Genomic DNA, 24,724 nt, shown 5'->3' with positions numbered 1-24,724 from the left:
CGATCTCCCTGACCCAACGGTCCGTGGTGATGGCGAACCAACGAAGGGAGTAAGGGTTCAGACGGTGGTGGAAGAGCTTGGTTACTCGTGTTGAGGATTCCAGTAGGGGGATGGTGCGCAGACCCTCGACAAGTCCGTCAAACCTGCTGCCGCGGTTGTTGCTGGTTGTGGTTTTTGTTAGGCTGCTGGCGGCGGCGTTGGGGGCGCTGCCTTTGTCTATGTTGGTCGTAAGGTCTAAAGCGTTGGTAAGAAGGAGAAGGAGAAGAAGGAGAAGGAGAAGGAGGCCTTTGTCTGTTATACGGCCAAGCTCTCCTGCGCCTGAAAGGCGGAGTGTACATCCCGAGAGTTCTTAACGTGGTTCGGGAGTCCTTTCCAGAGTGAAACACTTGATCCGTGTTTTGGGCAAACAAGGACGCTCGGTCGAACGGAAGGTCTTCCACCTTTGGCTGTAGATCTTTTGGCACAGAGGCCAGGTGGAGCCAAGAGTCACGTCGCATGACAATCGATGTCGCCGTAGTGCGGGAAGCTGAGTTGACAATATCCAGAGATATCTGGAGTGCATTACGGGCCACTGTGTAATCCTCCTGCACAATGGATTTCAGTACGTCTCTCTTGGAATGAGGAAGATGTTGTATCAACGGCACCAACTTCGAGTAGTTATCGAAGTCATGGATAGCAAGATGGGCGGAGTAGTTTGCCATCCTTAATGTGGCTGTTGCCGATGAATATACCTTCCTGCCGAGCAAGTCCAGACGCTTGGCTTCTTTGTCCGCGGTGGAATTTCTCGCTTGTGCGGACCTTGCCTTTTGTTGAGCTGCGTCGACAACGATGGCATTTGGTACGGGGTGAGTGAAAAGAAATTCTGCGTCTTTTGCATCAATAAAGTATTTTCTGTCTGTACGTTTATTGGTAGGGGGCATAGATGTCGGGTTTGCCAGATGTCATTAGCTACTTCCAGGATAGCGGCATCGAAGGGAAGAGCTAGTTTTGACTTGCTGGACTGCTGCAAGTTTCTAAGGAGGGCATGGTGTTTTGGTGGTGCCCCAGAGGTGCACCAAGTTTTGTGAATGTGCTACCTGTTTGAAAAGTTCATGAAATTGCTTGTAGTCATCCGTAAGAGGAGGTTCGTCGTTAAAAACCGCGTCGTCCGGGGAAGAAGAAGCGGCATCTGTCGGAGAGGCCACGGGCTGATGCTCTGCCACCGGTGACTGAGTGGTATCGTCATGCGGGACGGAAGTAGTTGACGCATCCCCGGTAGGTGCTGGTGGGCGTTGAGCCGGCGGAATAGAGCCCTGGGTAGTCGGCCGTGGCGAATATAATTGTTGCCGGTCTGGGGACAAAGGTGAGTGCCTTGTGACTGAACGTGAACGATCAGAATGAGGCGAGGTGTGCATACGATGGCGAGAACCACGGTGTGAATACTGCGGACAGTAAGAAGCGGCGCTCCTGTGGCGATAGTAACGGGAGTGAGGAGGAGATCGCGGGGATCGTGAGCAGTATGAATAACGATACGGGGATCTCAAGTAGTATGTGCGGTGATAGTGAGGCAGTATAATGGATCGCCTTGGGGAATTGTAATAGCGATACGTAGGGGAATAATCGTAGTAATGGTCCTGCCGTCTTTGAGGTGCTGAGAGCGATGGCCCAGGAGAGAAGGTTGCTCTATCTGAACCTGGAGAAGGTGTGCAAGGATGGTGGATCTTCCTTTGCGCCTTAGTCGGCACCGCCGTGGATGGTAGAGTCTGGGGGACCGGGCTACCCGGAATCGAGGCAACTGAAGCAACTTCCGAGACTTCTCCCAGAAGATGTGGTGACCGAGGTGCCGAAGATGGGGATGGTGGAGCCGTGTCACTCTCAGAGACATGGGGTTGTAGGGCCGTAAGGGCCGGTGCCGAAACCATACACGGAGCCGGCTCGGCCGTGCACGATGGTTGGTCGGTGTGTGTTGGTGCGGACGTGCCCTGAGTGTGTGGGATAGCTGCATCACTAGGTCTTGAATGGGATGACCTAGGTGCCGAGTGTTTCCTCGGTGCCGTATCCTGTGCCTTAGGTGGCTGTGGCTTAGTCTTCGGTGCCTGCTTAGGCTTCGGTGCCGGGTCGACTCCCGGTGCCGGCTTAGCCTGGGAGCGATCATGAGGCAACGGTGCCGAGTGCCTCGGTGCCAAGGACCGCACCGTATCTGGCTGCGGTGCCGTTCGGAGACTCGGTGCCGCCGATTCCAGGCGGCCCGGCCGGACCGATATCACTGAGAGCGCGGGACTCGGCACTGATGTGCTGCGGGCTTTCGATAATTTGACCGCTCCCTGCGCGGGAGGGTGGCCCGACGAGCCTCGTGCGTCTGTTGCACTTAGGCTCTTGGACGGAGCAGAGCCTCTCCTGTCCTTAGACTTCTGCGCACCCGGATCCTCTCGTTCTGTTGCTGACGGGGGCTGGAGGGCCTTATTGAAAAGCAGCATTTTCAGGCGCATTTCTCTGTCGCGCCTTGTGCGTGCAGTTAACTTGGCACAGTGACCACATTTCTGGGGGATGTGGCCCTCTCCTAGGCAGCGAATGCAATGGGAGTGGCCAGAGACGGGCATGGCCTCTCCACACGAAGCACATTTCTTAAATCCCGGAGAGCCTGGCATGTCTGCTGAGGAGGTCTCCGGGGAAAGATCAACTTGAGGGGCTCGCCAGAGTGTGCCTCAGAGATTTATAACGGGAGAGGAAATATATATAATATATATATTTTTTTTTTTCAACTATCAACTACTAACTAACTAATCTAAGCAATAACTGACTAACACTAAGTAGGAAGGGGCTAACTGGGAAAGAATATCTAAATATATCAATGCGATTTCTCCTCAGGAGAGGAGCGTGTTCCAAATCCATCTGCGGCCGTGGACAGTTAGGAGGAACTGGCGGGTCGGACCGCGCAACGCAGAAAAGGCGCGACCGCCACGGGACACTCTGCACATGCGCGGTCCTCCGGAGGGGGCTACTGCTAGCAAAACTTTCCGGTTTGCGGCGCCGGGACGAGCCCGACACCTGTAGTGGAGCACCCACGGGGACATCACTCGAAGAAGAAACCAAGGTACTCTATCTTGGTTAAACATTGGAATAAGTTGCCTAGGGAGGCTGAGGAATCTCCATCTCTGGAGATATTTAAAAGCAGGTTAGATAGACATCTATCATGGACGGTCTATACAGTACTGGGTCCTGCCATGAGGGCAGAGGACTGGACTTGATGACCTCTCGAAGTTCCTTCCAGTTTTAGTGTTCTATGATTCTATCAGCTCTCAGCTACACAAACTACTCTTTGCACTCCACAAATCACCATCAGCAGGGAACCCCTGGGAAACAGACCATTTTCCAAACTTTGGCAGCTACCTCTTCCAAACAGTCAGCATTGACACAAACTGAACCCAAAAATTGGCTGTGCCAGTGCATCCTTTGGAAGACTACTCAAACGAGTCTTCAGTGATGGGGATCTGCAAACAGGCACCAAGAATTTAGTTTATAAGGCAGCTGTCATCCGCATCCTTCAATATAGGTGTGAAACCTGGGTAACCTATTGACAACTTCTCAAGTGGTTGGAGCAGCACTGCCTCAGGATGATTCTCAAGGTCAGCTGGGAAGATTGATACACTCCAGTGTTCTTTTTGTAGCCAACATCAGCAATATAGAAGTGCAGACCATGAAACACCAACTCTGCTTTATTATGTATGCCTGTCATTCACCTCCCAGTTCTCTTGAGTTAAGTCAGGAAAGAACGGTTCACGGAGGCAGTTGAAACACCTCAAAGACATGCTGAAAGTACAGGCAGTCCCCGAGTTACGCGGATCCGACTTATGTCGGATCCGCAGTTACGAACAGGGCCGTTCCTCTCCCTGGTCTCCAGCAGACCAGGGAGAGGAAGCAAAGCAGCGGAACATGTGGGCAGCGGACAGGGCTGTCCGCTGCCCACGCGCTGCTCTGCTTTGCCCCCCCCCCCCCGTCCCCCTGGTCTGCAGACCGGGGGGGGGGGGGGGGGGGGCAAAGCAGAGCAAAGCCCCGGAGCATGCGGGCAGCGGACAGCCCAGCCGCGTGTTCCGCCGCTTTGCTCCCCGTCCCCCTGGTCTGCAGACCAGGGGGACGGGGAGCAAAGCAGAGCAAAGCCACGGAGCCCAAGGGCAGCAGGAAAGCCACGGCGCATCTGGGCTGTCCCGCTGCCCCCGTGCTCCGTGGCTTTGCTCCGGACACCTGTGGTACAGCAGCTGGGGTGCTGCCAGTTGGTCCCGTAGCGCCGCTCTGGGCGCTACTGGACCAACCGGGCAGCACCCCAGCTGTTCTGCCCCAGGCGTCCTGATTCAGCCGCTGCTGAAACTGACCAGTGGCTGACTACAGGAAGCCCCTGCCCCGGGCTTCCTGGAATCAGCCGCTGATCAGTTTCAGCAGCAGCTGACTTGGGGATGCCTGGGGTTCTTAAGTTGAATCTGTATGTAAGTCAGAACTGGCGTCCAGATTCAGCCGCTGTTGAACTGATCAGCCGCTGTTGAACTGATCAGTTTCAGCAGCGGCTGAATCTGGACGCCAGTTCCGACTTGTATACAGATTCAACTTAAGAACAAACCTACAGTCCCTATCTTGTACGTAACCCGGGGACTGCCTGTACCCCTTAAAAAGGGAGGCATTACTTATCAAATTGGGAGGACTTAGCACAGAACAGAACACAGTAGTGCCACATTGTACACCAAGCCACAGTTCATTTTGGAGAAGAATAGATACACTCAACATGAGACAAAGAAGCAAAAAAAGGAAGGAAAGAAAGGACACAGTCTAACAAACAGCCATATCTCCTCCAAGATTACACCTGTTACTCCTGTGGGAAAATCTGCAGGGCATGAATTGGGCTCCTCAGCCACCTAAAAACCCTCCAATGAATCCCCTTGGCGCACACAGAGGAATAGCCAAAGACAGCAGTAATCACCGGAAGGTTAAATACGTACATTAGAAAATTAAAACGAATATTTTACAATACCCTATGGTATACCCACTGCATCAACACAAAATTAAATTTACATCTCAAATAAAAAGCTATTAAATAAATCATAGGTGATCTGGTCAGCAGGACAAACAGATACAAATGTTTTTAAAAGCATTATTTATGAAGTAGACCAGTAGAATCCATTATAATGAATTATTTAGAAGCAGTTATACAGAGTTTAATCCCGCAAAATACACGACTTTTGGTGACATAAAGGCAGAGCTCAGTGTTGTACTTGAAGCAGCAACTCCAGAGCTTTGTTACATGTGAAGATACAGCATATCTTTCCCAAAGCTGCAAAACTTACTCTTTAGGAACAGAATTAATTTTCTGAGAATTTCCCAGAAAATTGTTAACTAGATTGAGTTCAAATTTAAAAAGATACTTTAAAATTTTGGCATAAATGTACACCTAACTGTGCAGTTCTATATCTTAGTTGAATTTATTTCAAGTTTAACCTTAACTTTCAATCTCCTGGTTTTATAATTCCTGATTATGGGAATATTGAAATTATCTCATGATATATTTTACTCTAAATTGATGATATATATAGTGAAACGCTGAAAGCATAAAAGGGAAAAACAGTAAGTTGCAGAAAAAAATGTTTTCAAATGCAAATTCTATTTTTGTTTACATTTTGTGTACAGTTTTTACAGTAAAAATACTTTGGACAGAATTGACTGGATTCTGTTCATCTACGACAAACCATACCAATCATATCCCCAGGAACATCTTCGTCTCCAAAACCATCGTGTAGGAATCCATGCGTGTTGTCACATAGTACAGCTTTGTCTCCACTGAGGCTCAATGAGCTCTGATCAGGCAAGAAACTATTAGTACTCATCAATATGTCATCACTGAAGAAGCTATGTCCTCTTAATATTTCGGTCTCCACACCTGAACAAACACACATAATTATTGACAACTCCTTCTGTCAATATGATGAAATGCATTCTTGTCAATTTCCTCAGAGTTTTACAAAATTCTCAAAATAACGTTGCATTACAGAACAATTTAAGTGCAGCTACAGCCATGGTATGCAGTGCAGCCGCTTATTGTTTGCAGACTATTCCCAGCGAGTCAGAGAGAAGTTTTTTCATCTCCTGACAGACAAAAGTTTTACCAATGAAAGCACAATATAGGCAAAATCCTAGGCTTGAGTCTCCTTTACATTAAGGACTCTTTATATTCTAAATTCTAATTTATTAGTTGTTCTCACCAAAATTCCCATCACTGGGAAATATGGTCCTTCCGTAATCCTCTGGAAGTGTGATGTCTTCACGTCTGCTCTGATTCAAAGTAAAATGTTCAGCAACATCAATGGCACTAATGAAAAATGTAAAGATATAAAAAACCCACATGAAAATTGTAATCCACTGGCCCAGGTACTGGAAGGCAAAAAGCCTGTTACCAGAGGGTACTCAAACCTCATTGTTTTCCTTCAGAAAGACAAAGTGCATGAAATTGCTACTTTTTAGTCTCCAAAACACCCCAGATGATGTCAATTCTTGTTCAGGGAAAAAGGCAATCCCCAGGCAGCCAGAACCCAAACCAATTAGGGCTTTATTGATTAAAACTGACATTTCTAATTTCATCTAGAAGCTAAAAAGAAGACAGCGTAGCCACTGGAAAATAGATGCTATATACTCTCTACATTTGATACCTCAAAGCAAGCAGGCAGCTGCCTTCTGTAGTTGCTGAAGTTCTACATAATCTTCAAAGTAGGGATGTGAATGATTAATTGATTAACCAGTGAGCATCACCCTTACTGGGTGATGCTTACCAGTTACGGTTAACCAGCAGGGGTTGGAGCATTCCCCCGCCTGCCACAGGCAGGGGACACCTGGAGCAGCCTCCCTTTTCTTCCCCCCACCCACAGTGGGTCCAGCCTCGTGTGCCCCAGGTGGGAGGAGCTGGAGTGCTCCCCCACCCCCACTTACACCTATTTAAGTTGTTAACCAGTTAATCTGGTTAACTGATTAAATAGGATTTCACATCCCTACTTCAAAAAAGCTTGCACGGAATTTTAAATAATCTAAGCATGAAGTTACAAAGGTACAATGACTATGGTAAGGTCCACACTGTCGAGAAAGTATTTAGCTAAGTGCAGTTAGAAAGAGGTGCTACTGTGTACTGATACCACCTCTAACTCCAAGAGCAATCTGTAATCAAGATATATCCCTTGACTCCAAACCTGCTTAACAAAAGATGGGGGCATCCCCTTAACAGGGGAAAATATCACCCCATAATGTTCTATAAAATCTTCTTTTTGTCTACCAACCACATTTTTATCTTCCCCAACTTCAGCTTCTATAAAATTCTATAAAATTTTCTTACAAACAAGATCTGTTTTTTTTCTGTTAAAATGCCACATATTGGACTCCTCAACACAGCGTTATCACCTGTAAATTAAATCCTATAAACTCTTAAGGTAATTTTAAAGAGGGAGACCCATCATTGTTCCTCACAGATTGCCACACTGTGCTATTTGATTAGACTGAAAATAGTTATGTATTATTTATCAGTAAGCTACAGGCATTCTTAAATTAGATTTGTAACAACAAAAAAACCCCACTAAAGACTTTCAGATCCAAAATAAATGTATTGTGACATAAAGGGGAAATCTCTCTGAAGGTGCATTATGCCTTGGCTCTGACCCCCACTAAAGTAATTCAGAAAAAAGTATTTTAGTTCCTAGCTCTTCATAACCTTTAAAGTGTCAACATGTTACCCCTAGGGGAGCATACCAGGGGAGCAAAAGACCAGAATAATACATTCAATTTTATATCTTAGCTGTAAAGGACTGCTATGCCATGGATACAAGCTACTCTGTTCTTACAAAAGAATGAACTGGGCTATTTGGGCTGCTTCCTTTGGAGGAAAGCAGTTCAACTTTTCTGTCTCTAGTATTCATTCAAATAAATAAAATGAAAAACTTCTAAAGCCTAAAGAAAAACAACTACTAAACTGAAAAAAATCTGTGTTCATAAAAGGTGACTGGAAGAACTGTACCAATACATAATTCTACATCTTAAAATAGGAAAGAATCAGGTTATTAAATTCAAATAACCAGAATGACTACCTGTATGTTGGATATGGGTCAGAAAACAAGCGAGAGTATACATTTTATCTCTGAAAGAATGAGGCCAAACAAAATATAAAAAATATATAAAAAACCTTGAGAAACATTTACCTCAAGTCAGGCAGCTGTGTGTCAAAATCAGGAAATTCTTCAGGCAATGTAATAGAATTATAAGCAGCTTCAAAGCACTCTTTTGGAAAATCAATAAGTCCTAAAAGAAATGCAAAACATAACAAAATTAGCAGTGATAAACAATCATGTTCTCACAAGCATACAGGCAGTCCCCGGGTTACATACAAGATAGGGACTGTAGGTTTGTTCTTAAGTTGAATTTGTATGTAAGTCGGAACTGGTACATATTGTAGGGGAAACTCTAGCCAAACATTTTTTTTAGTTTTGGATAGCATAGGGAAAGGTTAACTCCCCTCTAATGTTTGTTTTGCTGTCTGTTCCCCTGTTCAGAAGATTTCACATCTATTTCTGTCCCTGTGACAAACTCAGGACTAAAGGAGTAACTCATCAAATACCAAACAGCTCTGCACCATGCTTTGAGCTAATAGCTTTATTTCCACACACCACCCAGGGTTCTAGGAGGAGGGTCCTTTTTTTGCTAACACAATGAGGCCAGCACTTTGTTTGTTTTGGTGGAGTCTTTGTTTGCCCAGGGAGCCCAGCATGTATAGGGGGAGGAGGGGCGGAGAGGCTGCTTTTGTCCGCTGTTCGGCAGCCTGTTGCTCAGGGGAGGGGGCAGCCTGTTGCTGGCAGGGGGGAGGGGGGAGGCGTGCAGGATGCGAGGCCGCGGGGGGGGGGGGGCAGCGGGCGTGGGGAGGCACTTTTCCTCTGCCCGGCAGCTCTGCGGGATCCCTGTCCCTGTGGCCAGCTGCTGCAGGCAGAGGCCAGTTGGAGCTGGCCGAAGAGGAGGAGCAGGTAGATTCTAGGACCCAGGTGAGCGAGCCCCGGGGACGCTGCTGCGCTCCGGGAGCCCGGCATGTATAGAGGGGAGGAGGGGCGGAGAGGCTGCTTTTGTCTGTTCGGCAGCCTGTTGCTCAGGGGAGGGGGCAGCCTGTTGCTGGCAGGGGGGGCAGCGGGCGTGGGGAGGCACTTTTCCTCTGCCCGGCAGCTCTGCGGGACCCCAGTCGGAGCCGCCCGAGGAGGAAGAGGATCCTAGGACCCAGGTGAGCGAGCCCCGGGAATGCTGCTGCGCATGTGTGGGAGTTGCCTCACCCCGTTCGTATCTAGGGATCCGACGTAAGTCGGATCCACGTAAGTCGGGGACTGCCTGTATACAGTAAGACTAAATCAATCAGGGCGTTCTGTTGCCAACCTAAACAAAGTTTGCCATTGTCACTAGGAGTCCAAAATAGAATTTGATCTTTAATTTATGTACATTTTAGAGGCACACTATTTATTGGCATACCTACGAATGTACTGTACCATTGAAAATTGTTAGAGGTTCTGCAATGCTGTAAATCTGCTAGAACTACTACTAGTAGCACTAAAGGCCATGGAAGCTTTTGGTCACTGACAGCCACTAGGGTCAGGTCTACCCAGGAAAATTAGGTTGACATAACTACATTGCTCAGAGGTGTGAATAATCCACACCCTAAGGCCTGGTCTATACTATGGGAGAAGGTTAGCTTAAGGTATGCAATTCCAGCTATGTAAATAACGTAGCTGGAGTCAAAGTACCTTAAGGCAAACTTCGGCGCCATTCCCACAATGGGAGGTCGATGGGAGAAATACTCCTGTCAACTTCCCTTACTCCTTGCGACAGTGAGGAGTACTGATGCCGACAGGGGTGCCCTCAGTGTTTGATTTAGCTGGTCTTTACTAGGCCCACTAAATCAAACGCCACAATGTCAATCTTCCCACACTCTAGATATGGCTGAGGTGACACAGTGAAACTGACCTGTATGGACAACCTGAACAGACAACAAAATGGCTTGTACAGACAATGTGACAGGAGAATTCTTCCACTGACACAGCTACCATCTCATGGAGAGGTAGAGTACTGGCTTGCCAACCATCAGTAAATTCATGGACAGTCTACAAAAGAGAGCTAAAATTGGATCTCTCAATAAAATCCGTAAAAACATTTAGATATCAGTTAAAAAAAAAAAAAATCAAGCTTTGCATTCCCTCCCCTTTGGCTTGGGGTGAGCTCTGTGCTACAGGGCAGCTTCAGGGGATCTACAATTCCTGGGGCAGGTGAGGGGAAGGAAATTCTCCTGGCAGAGACCTAACTGATGGGGGCTGCTCTTCTCTGCCTCCAGCTTTGAACTCTTCTTCAGCATCATAGCATCAGCAGAGCAGCAACTTTTGGTGGGTGTGTGGGCATGCAGCACATACCCCTGCTGGGCTCTCCTCAGCTGGCGAATCACGTGTAGCAGCGGGTTAGTCACTTAAATCTAAGACATAAACCATCCACTCCCATGCTGGAAAGATTACTGATTGTCAAAAATGGATCTGGAAAAATTACTAAAGCAATGGTTGACAGTGTGGCTACTGCAATGTATGATCACAAACTGGAGAATTAAGAGGACGCTGATGTGGCTAGTAAGTAGATTAAAGTAGCACAACAACGTGACTGTTGTGATGAATGAATACAAACACTAAATACTGTTCATTTTTATCCTTTTGAACCATCTTTATATTACATAAGAATGTGTCCTTAAAAAAAGTTGGATGTCTGTAATTTTTTTATATACTGTCCATAAAATTCATTTTCAGCTGTTTGCAGCCCTGGTGGAGTGCCTATCTCCCTCTGGCATAGGTAATATCTTCACTGAAGCCCTGAAGCTGTGCTGCTACAGTGGTTTATCTGATGACATCCCCAGGGCATAGCAATTCTCCCAGTATGTGGCCTTGTGCAAGTGAGTCATTGACTTGTAACTCCTTTTCTGGACAATGACTATTGATGGTTGTTCACCACCCACCCAGGCATTATTGGCTTCCTTTTCCTAGTCTCCAGGGATCTAATATCTTGGCACTTCCCCAAATCACAGTATATTTTAGTGACCACCATAAAACAGCGTCATAACTTCATATGCACTAATAATATCCATATTTAGATAGAACAATGGCATTTAGCAGATCATAGCCTTTCCCAATATTTCACAGAAAGCATGCCCTGTGAAGTATCACAATTATATATAAATGATTAATATGGGGTTACTGGATGCTCCCCCAGAGGAATGTAGTGTCAACAGCTTAAGTGTAGACCTGCCCTAGATCATAAAAAGCTTAAGTGACTTGATAAAGGTGATAGAATTATTCAATGGTACACATGGGAATAGAGTGGAAGTTCCACTGTTCATAGTCCTCTGCTCTAACTATGAGACAATACTACCTCCTTATTAGGTACCCAAATAAAAGGAAACTTTAACAGATGCTACATTTTAAATGAATGTGGTGGTCTGCATCCTGGTAGATTACAAAAACACTAACACAATTGGCACTAACTGCTAGGGTCAGCAGAGAATTTGGGTGTCCGGATTAGAAAGGACAAGGAATGAAGTAACAATGAAAAAGTATCTGTATTTAACAGGATAGTTTTGTCTTCATTGTCACTAGTTCCTCCACTATAAAGGAGCCAAAAAAGATCAAAATATACTAAAACAACAAAATGTAATAGTCATTTATACACCAGGAAGTCCAGCTTCTCTTGAAATCAATCATGTATGTCTGACTGGACTATCCCAAAGAACATTTAAAGAGACACTATAAAAGATATGGTCTGAGAAATGAAGACTTCTGCACATACCTGGACGAAAGGCCATCTTCATTTTCACTAAAGCTTCATTGCAGTCTGCCAAGAGATACTTTACTTTCCTATGATATATTCGCACCACTCCCAAAAGCAAGTGTCCTGACGTGCGCAGAGCAATTTTAACCTTTAACAATTTTTAAAAATTGTATAAGTCTTATTATTTTGGCCAAATTATTAAAACAAAATCATTTCCATTATTACACAAAGCAAAAAGTATACCAGTGAAGCCTTGGAATAAATTTTATGCAAACTAAGCATAGAAAAGGAGTTCAATTAAACAATAAAATAACACAATATCTGGCACTGAGATATTCAAGTTAACACAGGGTTGGAGATCAAGAGTCATCATCACTTAAAGAAGACAATTCCTTGTAGATAAACATTGGACTAGGACTCAGAAGACTTTGGTTCTGTTCCTGGCTCTGCCACACTTGCTATTTGACCTTGGGCAACTCACTTCACCTCTCTGTTCTGTCTCCCTACCCACCATTTGTTCATGGGTGGTGGGTAATACAGGCAAAACTGCCTACAATGACCAGTCGCCCAGGAGGGCCTGGGGCCACACCACACGGCAGCCTGGCTCCCCAGCAGCCAGGGAAGGCTGGGACCATGACAAGCAATAACCCCTGTCTCAGCTGGAGTTGAATAGGGGTTGGGCACATATGGAGCAGCAAGTGAACACACTGGAGCCGCTTCTAGCACTGACAGAGCAGCTGCATGACCGCCCTCCCCTCACAGCCAGTGTCCCAAAACTTTTTTTAGAACACCTTCCCATCTCTGCCAACAGAGTTGTGGCACCACCCTGTTCCTAGATGCCACCATCCGCTGCACTCCACACTCGGGATGTCGATGTGCAGTTGACTATACGATTAACTGATAAGCCTAGGCTTATCAGTTAATCTTGTCAACTGCACGCATTCTCCCCCCCCCCCATGCTTGCCTCTGTATCAGAGACAGCAACGGGGGGGGGGGGGGGGGGGGGGGGGGGGGGGGGAGAAGCCGGCTTAAAAGATGGTTTCTCCTTGCACTGGCTCTGTGGTGCTGTCTGCCCCGTGTCCCTCTGCTGGAGGGAACAGGGGAGGCTACTGTGAAGCAGCTTCTGTCTGTGGTGGGCTTGAGCTCTCGGTAGAGAGGCTGGACCCCAGCAGCAGCCCCTGTCCGTGGATCTCAAAGTAGCACCAGACCCAGCCAGAAAAACAGATGCAAAATCTGCAGACATATCTATACTGTTCCAATGAGTACAACACACCTTTCAAAATCCAGTTGTCTCACACATGGCTACTACAATACATGGCATACTTCATCAGTGCAGTAAGTTCCCCATCAACAACTATGTTGGTGAAGCAAAACAATGATGATGATATCACATGAATTATCATGGGAAAAAGAAAAAGAACACCACCACCACATGTCTGTGGGTGAACACTTTTCACTAACTGATCACTACGTATTTGATCTCTCAGTCCCTTTTATCAAAGGAAACCTGCCCAACCCCTACAAGAAAATAAACTTTGGAGATTAAATGTATAATTCTAATAGCCACTAAGTATCATGGGAACAGAGGGTCTGGCTTTGTTGCTTATTAAAAACAATCTATGATCCATAAACAACCTGTTCACGCCAGCAGCCTTACCCCTCTTCCTTTGTCCCACTTCACCTTGGAGGGTTCCTTCATATATGTTAACTACTAGGGATGTACAATTTTTTTTAAAAATCCCTAACTGTATAACTAATCTGTGGCCGGGAGTTTAACCAGTTAAATTCTTACATCCCTATTAACTGCTGGGGACATTAAAATGCATTGATTACGGTAAATGTGTAACCGCTGAACATTTTAAGCTGGTTTCCCACGAGCACTGGCTCCCACAGAGCTGCTTGCCCCTCCCCCTGTGCTGTTGCCTCTATATCAGAGGCAGCAACATGAGGTAAGGGGAGTATGCATAGTGAGCTGGCTTAAAAGCCAGCTCCCCACGTGTACCAGCTCCCACCTGCTCCCCCCAACCCCACTCCCGTGTTGTTGCTTCTGAAACAGAGGCAGCAGCACAGGGGTGGTGGAGCCTGTGTGTAACTGTGAAGGGTAATCATTTATTTGTGTACACTACCACAGCCCTAATAACTACTTATGCTAAACAATCCATTTCATGCTATTTTAGCTGTGGCACTCCGAGTGTAGTAAGATGAAGGCCTAAAACATAAGCCCGTGCAGCACAGGGCTGGTCTGAGGCCTGAGGCCTCCCTAACAATGGACAAAACATATCTGTGAGCAAGAGGCAGGTGTCAGCCCACTGAACTTGGCATGAACAGGGCTGAGTGTGCAAAAAACTAACTGGTGCTAGGTACTGACTGCAGAACAATAATTCGTACTGGTCATAAGTGGAAAGTGCATTATATCACTAGTTCATTAAAAAGACTATAGACTCAGGTGTAGGAAAGGGTCTAAAAATGACAGAATGATGCACAGAGATGATCTAATAAAACCATGAGGTACAGAGTGATGGGTGGTATCTAAGTAGCATCAGAGGGTAGTAATCTGTCAGCAGTGAGGTGTGATTTGTTGTACCTGCATGTAAGGTGGTGTCTTGGGGGGACAGTCTTTGGATGACCTAGGGGGCAGTGGAAATTCCCAACTGATTGAATCATTCCATTGCTATGGGGTACATATGCATAGTGGTTCAGTAGAGTCTATTGACAACTATTACTGTACTTCGCTTAGCAATAAACCTGGCCGGAAGCCTTTGATCCTTATCTGGTTTGTGGTCTTTGGGTCTCTCTTGGGGTCTGCTGTGGAGACTAAGTGCACAAGTCTACACAGCACACAGCACTGAGCACACATGAAAGCAGCATTCTAGTTATCATCAACAGAGCCAGAACCTGTGAGAACACCTCGGCAGTAAATCCCGACCGCCCTCTTGAATAACTACACCAAGTACTTTCCCACACCTGAAGATCTCTAAGACAGGCTTGTTTCCTGCATGAACAGAAGTTGGTCCAATAAAAGATATTACATCACTCACCTTGTCTCCCTAACTTCAAATAAGGACCTTTACAAAATCTGTAGATATATTCTTTATCCAATAAAAGATCTACCTTTCTACAACTGGTCTTAAATATCATAATTGGCTACATACCCCTGGTGAAATGATCTTTTCAATAGTAGTCTCCAAATTACATTCAAATATGTGTGTTTTTGTGACCTTCTTCTCCCAGTGAGCAGCAAGCCATATTTTGGCCAATGGCCCACGCTTGTTCATAAGCAAATGCATATAAAACATGTTGCCTTCACTCCGTAACTGAACTTGCATGCACTAGGGAAAAACATAAGAATTAATCTTAAAAATGGGAATGCAGAGTTTTAGTGGAGATTAAAGAAAAATTATGTTAATGTTCATTATAAGATAAAAGGGATAAAATACTTTGGATTGGATTTTTAGGCAGTTTAGGCCTGCAAAATGTTTGTGCAATTAATCCTATTGTGTGTAGAAATTGTATGATTAGACATGAAAATGTGCCTGATTAGCTGTTTCTGTGCTTAATGGTGGCAACTACATATATGCATGTGAATTGTGGGCCCTAAGCTCTGTAAAAATCTAGATCTTTTAGTAAATTATTAGAAGCCTCTTGTCTTGATAGAGACGTACGTCAAATAATCTGTAACCCTAACTAAAGAGATAAACTGTAAGCCACACTGAACATTTGAGTCAGAAATCCAATAGCAGGTGTTTCTATTTTTTAAACAGAATGTTTATTTTTTAAAGTACTTGGCCCAGTAGTACAAAAACCTGAATTGGTTATTCTGACAGAGAATGGTAACAGAACACACACACACACACACACACACAAGAAGTGGAAAGAGGGACAGCGAACAAAAACAAGAGAACAGGGAAAATATTGCAGAGTGTATTAGGTAAAGCAAAAGAACAACACATATCAGGAAACAAAAACATAATTAGGTATATAGAAGTTTTATGCCTTCCTCTCAAGCATCTTATATTTGCCACTCTCGGAGATATCAGAATAAATTAGACTGCTTTAATATTGCACATATGTTCTGGCATGCTAAAAAACAAACGAATGAAAGAAAATTTAAAAAGTGTTTTCAGTAAAAGGGAAGACTTAAATGCAGAGAAAATTAATAAAATGGAGAGGAAGAAAAGGGGATAGGCCAAAAAAAGAGAAAAAGTAGGAGATATAAAAGGAAATCAATACTGAAAGGAAAACAGGGGCATGAGGTAAAACCCAACATTTCTTTCTTTTGTAGTGCTAGCTTATAAAGGCAAGAAGCGATTGTTTCTATCTTCTCAGCGTGGGTAGAGACAGGAATAATTCTTTCGCAAAATGCTTTGAAATCTACAGATAAAAAGTGCTATAAAAGATTTAAGTATTATTATCTCATGACCCATGGATTCAAGAAACAGCCATTTGACTGTTTTCCACCACATCATGGCTGAAAAAAGACCACCGTACTCCTTGGGCTCCCCACTGAAGAAAGGAGCCACTGCCTCTGAAGTACCAATGAGTCACAGCAGAGGACATTCTAGGGCACAGACTTCCCAAGATGCACTTTTATAAAATGTTGCAATGATCTTCAGAAAAGGAGGGAGCAAAGAGAATACCATAGATCTGCTGAAAGTACAAGCAGCTACTTTTGCAATCCTCTTCCGAATACCATTCCTCTAGTTCCTTCTTGCGAATAGCCACCTATTGTTCCTCTTTCACCTCAATCTACTGCTTCATACTTTAAACATATTGAAAAGTGTCACTGTTATTCATTCTGTAAAGTGGGTTTATATGATATGACAGAAATTATAAAGTTTCTTTAAAGTCTTGAAAGAAGGAAGGAACTTGAGAACACAGCTAACACGTAAGAGACCTTTCCATACCCCTTGGATAAGTGTTGCATAGCACTGGGAGGCTCATCAGGGAAGGAGAGAGAGAGAGAGTGTGTGTGTGTGTGTATGTGCTAATGTGACAATTTTGAGTTAAGAGGCAGCTTTTCATGAAAGCATGAATATGATAGGAAGAAGCTTGGGCTGCAAGGGTTCTCTTTTGTGTAGGGATAAATCTGGAAATTGGGAAGGTTTCACTAGCATGGGGATCCAGTTCACAGGAAGATGAGCAGATCCAGCAATAGATGTGGAATAACATGAAAGCAGACAGGAATAGAACAAAGTTTGGAGTACTTATTTTCATCCCCTCTTTCCAATCATCACCAACTAGCCTTACAGCCTCTTGAACTTCTTTGAGTGTGCCACAACCCCATGAAACAATACACATCAGAGGGTGTGAGGGTGAGATTTGGAACACTCATTTCATTAGCAGACACACAACTCAATGTGAAGCATCTAGAATCACTAAATTTGTTGGTGCATGGAAGAGAATGTTTTCAAAACGTGCTGCCCACTTAAGATTTGTTTAGTTTGAAAGAACAGGATAAGTGGGGGGTCTGGAGAAATAAAGATGCAGGGGTAGATGGAAAGGGGAAACAAAATTGGAGGGTGGAAAAATGTGTAGGGGCGAAGATTAGGGGAGCAGCTATGATCTAAGTTTGTGGGAGAAGTAGATTGTAAGCCACAAACATGTAGCAGAGAATGAGGTGAAAGAGGTATATGGGGAAGAGAGCTGTATTATATGGCATGTAGGGGGAAAGAGTATAGGATGAGAAGGGATCAAGGATGTGAGAAGGGGGCACAGGGAGAAGGGGAAGATGCAGAAGATATGTGGGCAGGGATGATGGATTATGTTTAATAGGAGGGTGGCATAGAGAATGAGAGAGGTACATGGGGAAAAGAGTGAAGGGGCAGGGATATTATAGGGTATAGGGCGGGGGGCAATAGGATGTAGGATGGGGTGCAGGATCTAGGAGGGTGTTGTGATGTGGGACAAGGAGAGGGTACAGAGGGTTTAGGTGGTGACTTGAGGCAGGGAGTTGGGGTTCAAGAGAGGGTGAGGTACTAGGTGCAGGTTCTAGTCAGGAGGCATTTAACCAGGTGGCTCCAGCCAGCAGGACCCTCAGGCAGACTTCCTGTCTGCCACAGCCCCTGGCTCAAAATGGCTAGCTGGTTCACATAGCTCTCTGCGCTGTGGTTTCCAGCCAATAGGAGCTGAGAGATTGTGCCATGCTGCGGGGTGCTCCAGCTCACCTTGGCCAAAGTAGCCCCCACACACAGGGATAACGGTGAACCGGTTAAACATTTCATTTAACCAGTTAACAGATTAAATGCAATTTTACATCCTTGATGGGAATACATGGTGGGAGGATACATGTGGATGTATGGGGTAAGATTGTACAAGCCATGGGGAAAACAGGTTGGCGTATCTATGCAGTGCAGGTGTATGGGGTAAGGGTGATACAATAAATGGGGTGTAAGATGGGGGTTGAATGGAGTGAATGAAGTACAGGTTATACGGAGCAGGGGATGCTGGATGGAATATGCAGGAGTGTATGGAGTGGAGGGCATGGAGTGTGCAAGATAGGGATGTAAGGGGTGCAGGGTGGGGTATGTGGTGATATTGGTGAAGGGGTGGAGTGCATGGGTTGTATATGGGTATGCTAGGTGGGGTACGTAGGGTAAGGGGGTGCAGTATGCAAAGCAATGGTGAGAAGGATGGCGGATATGGAGTGCAAAGCAGGGATGAGGGGAACAGAGGGTGTGGGGTGTACATAGGGCATGCAGGGTGAAAAACAGGACTGAGGGGGCTAGAGGGCCTGGGGAGCACATGGGAACTCAGAATGAAAGATAGTAGGGGGTGAGGGTGACGGAGGGTGTGTGGTGTTTATGAGGGGGGTAATATAGGTGTGTGAGGTACAGAGCAGGGGTGAGAAGGATGGGGGGCCTGGAGTGCACAGAGGGAGTGCAAGGTGCAGGTAGTTGGGGATGAGGGGGGTGGAGAGTGTGGGTAGTTTGCGGGGGTGCGTGGTGGGGGAGTAACTAGCGTGAGGGATGGGATATACCTAGGGGTGCAAAGCAGAAGTATTTGGGGAGTGCAGGATGCAGCATAGGAGGGGACAGAGGAATACAGGGCGAGGGTAACTGGGGAGCAAGGGAGTACAGAGTAGTTGAGTGGAGGGCAGGAGAGTGCACCCGGAGTAGGTGAGGACAGAGTGTGGAGTGTAAGTAGGAGATACAGGATGAGGTGGCTGGCAGTGCAGGGACCGGAGGGCTGGAAGTGTACATGGGGGCAGGGTGGTGTGGATTGGGATGCAGGGGACAGAGGATGTGAGGTGCACATGGGGGGAAGGTAAAGTGGGAAGAGGGTCAGAGGACAGGAATGCACACGGGGGTGCAGGCCCAAGGTAGGTGGGAATGGAAGACCAGGGGTGAAGGGCAAGTTGCTGGGGTGTGAGCAACGGAGGATGCAGGCTGCACACAGGGTTGCAGACTGAGTGATTGAGGTGAGGGGGACATAGGATGAGAAGTGTACCGAGTGTGGGGTGGCTGGAATGCTGGTGCACACAGGGGGTGTACATTAGGGTGGCTGGGGTGTCGGGGATGGTATGCACACAGGGGGTGTGGGATGGAGGGATGGAGGAGAACAGGTGCAGGGCAGGGGCAGTTGGGGTGCAGGGAATGGAGACTAGGGGATGTAAACAAGGGGTGCAGAGTGGGTTGGTTGGGGTGAGAGGGATGTAGGATGGGGTGCACGGCAGGGGTACGTAGCGATGGAGAACTGAGGGTGCAGGGTGGGGTAACTGGTTCAGGGGACAGAATGTGGAAGTGCATTCAGGGATGCAGGGTGGGGAGGATGTGGGGCTGCAGGTGGAGGGGTTCGGTGAGGGGAACACAGGGTGCAGGGTGGGGTGGTTGGGTAAGGGGGACGGACAGAGTGTGGTGTGCACACAAGGGATACAGGGCAGGGATAGGTGGGGTAGGGTGGACACAAGAAATAGGTGAGGATGGAGGAGAGTGGATGCAGAGTAGGGTAATTGTAGTTCAAGGAACAGAGGGTGCACGGTGCACACAGGGTGCAGGACAGCGTGGTTTGGGTGAGGGGAATGGAGGATGTGTGGTGTACACAAAGGATGCAGGGAGGGGATAGATGGGGTTAGGTGCACAAAGAGGTAGGTGAGGATAGAGGACCATGGAAGCAGGATGGGGTAATTGTGGTTCAGGAAATAGAGGGTGCAGGGTGCACATGGGGTACAGGTGGGGTGGTTGGAGTGAGGGGGGTGAAGGATGTGGGATGCACACAGGGGGTGCAGAGCGGGGATAGGTGAGGACAGAGGACCAGGGGTGCAGGGAAAGATGGTTAGGGTGTGGGATGCACACAGGAGTTGCAGGGTTGGAATGTGGGGGACAGAAGGTGGAGGTACACACAAGGGGTTCAGCGAGGTGGTTGGGGTTTGGGGATTGAGGATGTGGCATACACCCGGGGCACAGGGTGAGGGTACGTGGGGACAGAGGACCCCGGGTGCAGGGAGGGGGGTAACTGGAGTGTGGGGAATTGAGGGTGGAGTGGCTGTGATGCAGGGACAGAGGGTGAGGGATGAACACAGGGGGTACAGGACAGGGATAGGTGGGGGAATACATAACAGCCAGACAGGTCAGACCCAAGGTCCATCTAGGTCAGACCCAAGGTCCCAAGGACATCAGTGTCCTGTCTTCCAACAGTGACTAGTGCCAGATGCCCTGGAGGGAGGGAGGGAAGAGAACAGGGAATCAACCAGTGATCCCGCCCCGTTACCCATGCCCAGCCTGGCAAATGCATGAAGGTTTTGGGATGCAGGGGACAGAGGGTGCAGGGCGGGATGGCAGTGCACCCATGGGATGAGGGAGCAGCGGGGTGCACACAGGGGGTACAGGCCAGGATGGCAGTACACAGGAGGGTAGTACACAGGGGGGTGAGGGAGGAGCGGGGTGCACACAGGGGGTGAGGGAGGAGCAGGGTGCACACAGGGGGTGAGGGAGGAGCAGGGTGGTGTTGTTCACATGGGGTGAAGGAGGAGCGGGGTACGCACAGCGGGTGCAGGGCAGGGTGGTAGTGTACACAGGGGGGTGAGGGAGGAGAGGGTTGCACACAGGGGGGTGAGGGAGGAGAGGGGTGGCAGTACACACAGGGGGTGAAGGAGGAGCGGGGTGCACACAGGGGGTGCAGGACAGGGTGGCGGTGTACAGAGGGGGCGAGGAAGGAGCGGGGTGCACACAGGAGGTGCAGGGAGGGGGTGGGGACAAGGAGTTCAGGACACGGTGGCTGGGGTGAAGGGCAGAGGGTGGCGGTACACACAGTGAGGGAGGCGCAGGACACACACAGGAGAGAAGGGGGGTGGCTGAGGCAGAGGGTGGGGGCACACACAGAGGGTGAGGCAGGTGCGGGGCACACAGGGGGTGGCTGAGGCGCACACAGGGGATGAGGGGCGGGGTGCACAAAGGAGGTGCACGGGGTGGCTGGGGTGAAGGGTGGGGGTGCACACGGGGTGAGGGAGGAGCGGGGCACACACAATGGTGTAGGGGGTGGCTGGGGCGGAGGGTATACAGAGTGAGTGAGGGGCAGGAAAAAGGGGGCACAGAGGGTGAGGGAGGCGTGGGACGCACACAGGATAGCAAGGGGTGAGGGACGGGAGAAAGGGGCGCACACAGGGTGTGGCTGGGATGGAGGGTGCACATGGGGTGAGGGGCAGGAGAAAGGGGGGCACACAGAGGGGCAGGGGGTGGCTGGGGCGGAGGGCGCACACAGGGGGTGAGGGGCAGGGTGCACACGGGGTGAGGGGCAGGAGAAAGGGGGGCACAGGTGCAGGGGTGGCTGGGGCAGAGGGCGCACACAGAGGGTGAGGGGCAGGAGAAAGGGGGGCACACAGAGGGGCAGGGGGTGGCTGGGGCAGAGGGCGCACACAGGGGTGAGGGGCAGGAGAAAGGGGGCACACAGAGGGGCAGGGGGTGGCTGGGGCGGAGGGCGCACACAGGGGGTGAGGGGCAGGGTGCACAGGGGGTGAGGGGCAGGAGAAATGGGGGCACACAGAGGTGCAGGGGTGGCTGGGGCGGAGGGCGCACACAGGGGGTGAGGGGCAGGGTGCACACAGGGGGTGAGGGGCAGGAGAAAGGGGGGCACACACAGGTGAAGGGGTGGCTGGGGCAGAGGGCGCACACAGAGGGTGAGGGGCAGGAGAAAGGGGGGCACACAGAGGGGCAGGGGGTGGCTGGGGCAGAGGGCGCACACAGGGGTGAGGGGCAGGAGAAAGGGGGGCACACAGAGGGGCAGGGGGTGGCTGGGGCGGAGGGCGCACACAGGGGGGAGGGGCAGGGTGCACAGGGGGTGAGGGGCAGGAGAAAGGGGGGCACAGAGGTGCAGGGGGTGGCTGGGGCGGAGGGCGCACACAGGGGGTGAGGGGCAGGAGAAAGGGGGGCACACAGAGGGGCAGGGGGGGCTGGGGCGGAGGGCGCACACAGGGGGTGGGGGGCAGGAGAAAGGGGGGCACACAGAGGGGCAGGGGGTGGCTGGGGCGGAGGGCGCACACAGGGGGTGAGGGGCAGGAGAAAGGGGGGCACACAGAGGGGCAGGGGGGGCTGGGGCGGAGGGTGCACACAGGGGGTGAGGGGCAGGAGAAAGGGGGGCACAGAGGGGCAGGGGGTGGCTGGGGCGGAGGGCGCACACAGGGGGTGAGGGGCAGGAGAAAGGGGGGCACAGAGGGGCAGGGGGTGGCTGGGGCAGAGGGCGCACACAGGGGGTGAGGGGCAGGAGAAAGGGGGGCACACAGAGGGGCAGGGGGTGGCTGGGGCAGAGGGCGCACACAGGGGGTGAGGGGCAGGAGAAAGGGGGGCACACAGAGGGGCAGGGGGTGGCTGGGGCAGAGGGCACACACAGGGGGTGAGGGGCAGGAGAAAGGGGGGCACACGGGGTGAGGGGCAGGAGAAAGGGGGGCACACAGAGGGGCAGGGGGGGCTGGGGCGGAGGGCGCACACAGGGGTTGAGGGGCAGGAGAAAGGGGGGCACAGGGAGTGAGGGGCAGGAGAAAGGGGGCACACAAAGGAGCAGGGGGGGCTGGGGCGGAGGGTGCACACAGGGGGTGAGGGGCAGGAGAAAGGGGGGCACACATGGGGTAAGGGGGGGCTGGGGCGGAGGGCGCACACAGGGGGTGAGGGGCAGGAGAAAGGGGGGCACACAGGGAGTGAGGGGCAGGAGAAAGGGGGGCACACAGAGGGGCAGGGGGGCTGGGGCAGAGGATGCACACAGGGGGTGAGGGGCAGGAGAAAGGGGGGCACACAGAGGGGCAGGGGGGCTGGGGCAGAGGGTGCACACAGGGGGTGAGGGGCAGGAGAAAGGGGGGCACACAGAGGGGCAGGGGGGCTGGGGCGGAGGGCGCACACAGGGGGTGAGGGGCAGGAGAAAGGGGGGCACACAGAGGGGCAGGGGGTGGCTGGGGCGGAGGGTGCAGACAGGGGGTGGGGGGCAGGAGAAAGGGGGGCACACAGAGGGGCAGGGGGGCTGGGGCAGAGGGTGCACACAGGGGGTGAGGGGCAGGAGAAAGGGGGGCACACAGAGGGGCAGGGGGGCTGGGGCGGAGGGCGCACACGGGATGAGGGGCAGGAGAATGGGGGGCACACAGAGGGGCAGGGGGTGGCTGGGGCGGAGGGTGCAGACAGGGGGTGGGGGGCAGGAGAAAGGGGGGCACAGAGGGGCAGGGGTGGCTGGGGCGGAGGGCGCACACAGGGGGGGAGGGGCAGGGTGCACAGGGGGTGAGGGGCAGGAGAAAGGGGGGCACACAGAGGGGCAGGGGGGGCTGGGGCGGAGGGCGCACACAGGGGGTGAGGGGCAGGAGAAGGGGGGCACACAGAGGGGCAGGGGGTGGCTGGGGCAGAGGGCGCACACAGAGGGGAGGGGCAGGAGAAAGGGGGGCACACAGAGGGGCAGGGTGGCTGGGGCGGAGGGCGCACACAGGGGGTGAGGGGCAGGAGAAAGGGGGGCACAGAGGGGCAGGGGTGGCTGGGGCGGAGGGCGCACACAGGGGGTGAGGGGCAGGAGAAAGGGGGGCACAGAGGGGCAGGGGGTAGCTGGGGCGGAGGGCGCACACAGGGGGTGAGGGGCAGGAGAAGGGGGGGCACACAGAGGGGCAGGGGGGGCTGGGGCGGAGGGCGCACACAGGGGGTGAGGGGCAGGAGAAAGGGGGGCACAGAGGGGCAGGGGGGGCTGGGGCGGAGGGCGCACACAGGGGGGAGGGGCAGGAGAAAGGGGGCACACAGAGGTGCAGGGGTGGCTGGGACGGAGGGTGCACATAGGGGGTGAGGGGCAGGAGAAAGGGGGCACAGAGGGGCAGGGGGGGCAGAGGGCACACACAGGGGGTGAGGGGCAGGAGAAGGGGGGCACACAGAGGGGCGGGGGGGCTGGGGCGGAGGGCGCACACAGGGGGTGAGGGGCGGGGTGCACACGGGGGGGGGGCGCAGCCATAGCCCGCGGGGAGCCCGTACACGCAGAGCAGCGGCAGCCCCGGCCCGTAGCCCGTGCGTTTCTCCTCAGCGCCCGCCGCCGTCAGCCCGACCAACGCCTCCCGCCTGCGCATGCGCACTGGGCCACCAGGCACCCGCTACCGTTGGCGAGGGGCCCAGAGTGGGCGCGCGCACCTGGGAACTCGCTCGCGCTCTGCCGCCCGGGAGCTGCCCGGGAGCACGCGCACGGTCGGCTGTGCGCGCGCGCTTCGGCCTAGCCACGCTAGAGGGGTTGCGGGTGGGAGCTGCTTGCATTGGCTGCCGCTGTTTTCAGGGCTTTGTGCGCTGGTGGGTGTGGCGCCTGCCAGAAACATACACCACCCCCAGGTGCAAACGGTGGGTCTGGCCCACGAAAGCTCATCATCTAATAAACCATCTTGTTAGTCTTTAAAGTGCTACATTGTCCTGCATTTTGCTGTGTACCATGCGGCATGCATGGATCATGTCAACAT

General features: G+C 50.8%; 1 protein-coding gene across 2 annotated transcripts in view; it reads right to left on the bottom strand.

The window, feature by feature from the left end:
* Nucleotides 1–24,521, bottom strand: part of RAD21L1 (RAD21 cohesin complex component like 1) — a 59,362-nt gene extending 34,841 nt beyond the window's left edge. The window contains exons 1-6 of one of the 2 annotated variants that reach the window (XM_075900900.1): nucleotides 24,408–24,521; nucleotides 14,985–15,161; nucleotides 11,851–11,980; nucleotides 8,199–8,298; nucleotides 6,225–6,331; nucleotides 5,717–5,902 (exon numbers count right to left, since the gene is read on the bottom strand). In XM_075900900.1, the coding sequence (XP_075757015.1) occupies nucleotides 5,717–5,902; nucleotides 6,225–6,331; nucleotides 8,199–8,298; nucleotides 11,851–11,980; nucleotides 14,985–15,158 (697 nt within the window). In that variant the 5' untranslated portion in view covers nucleotides 15,159–15,161; nucleotides 24,408–24,521. Of the gene's footprint in view, nucleotides 1–5,716; nucleotides 5,903–6,224; nucleotides 6,332–8,198; nucleotides 8,299–11,850; nucleotides 11,981–14,984; nucleotides 15,162–24,254; nucleotides 24,385–24,407 lie in introns of those variants that run through there. The other variant, XM_075900899.1, reaches the window with a different exon arrangement.
* Between the last annotated feature and the right edge of the window lie 203 nt (nucleotides 24,522–24,724).

The sequence above is a fragment of the Pelodiscus sinensis genome, chromosome 18 (genome assembly GCF_049634645.1).
Source record: "Pelodiscus sinensis isolate JC-2024 chromosome 18, ASM4963464v1, whole genome shotgun sequence".
NCBI lineage: Eukaryota > Metazoa > Chordata > Testudines > Trionychidae > Pelodiscus > Pelodiscus sinensis.
The sequence above is the reverse complement of the archived record's forward strand: the minus strand, read 5'-3'. Positions and strand labels throughout refer to the sequence as shown.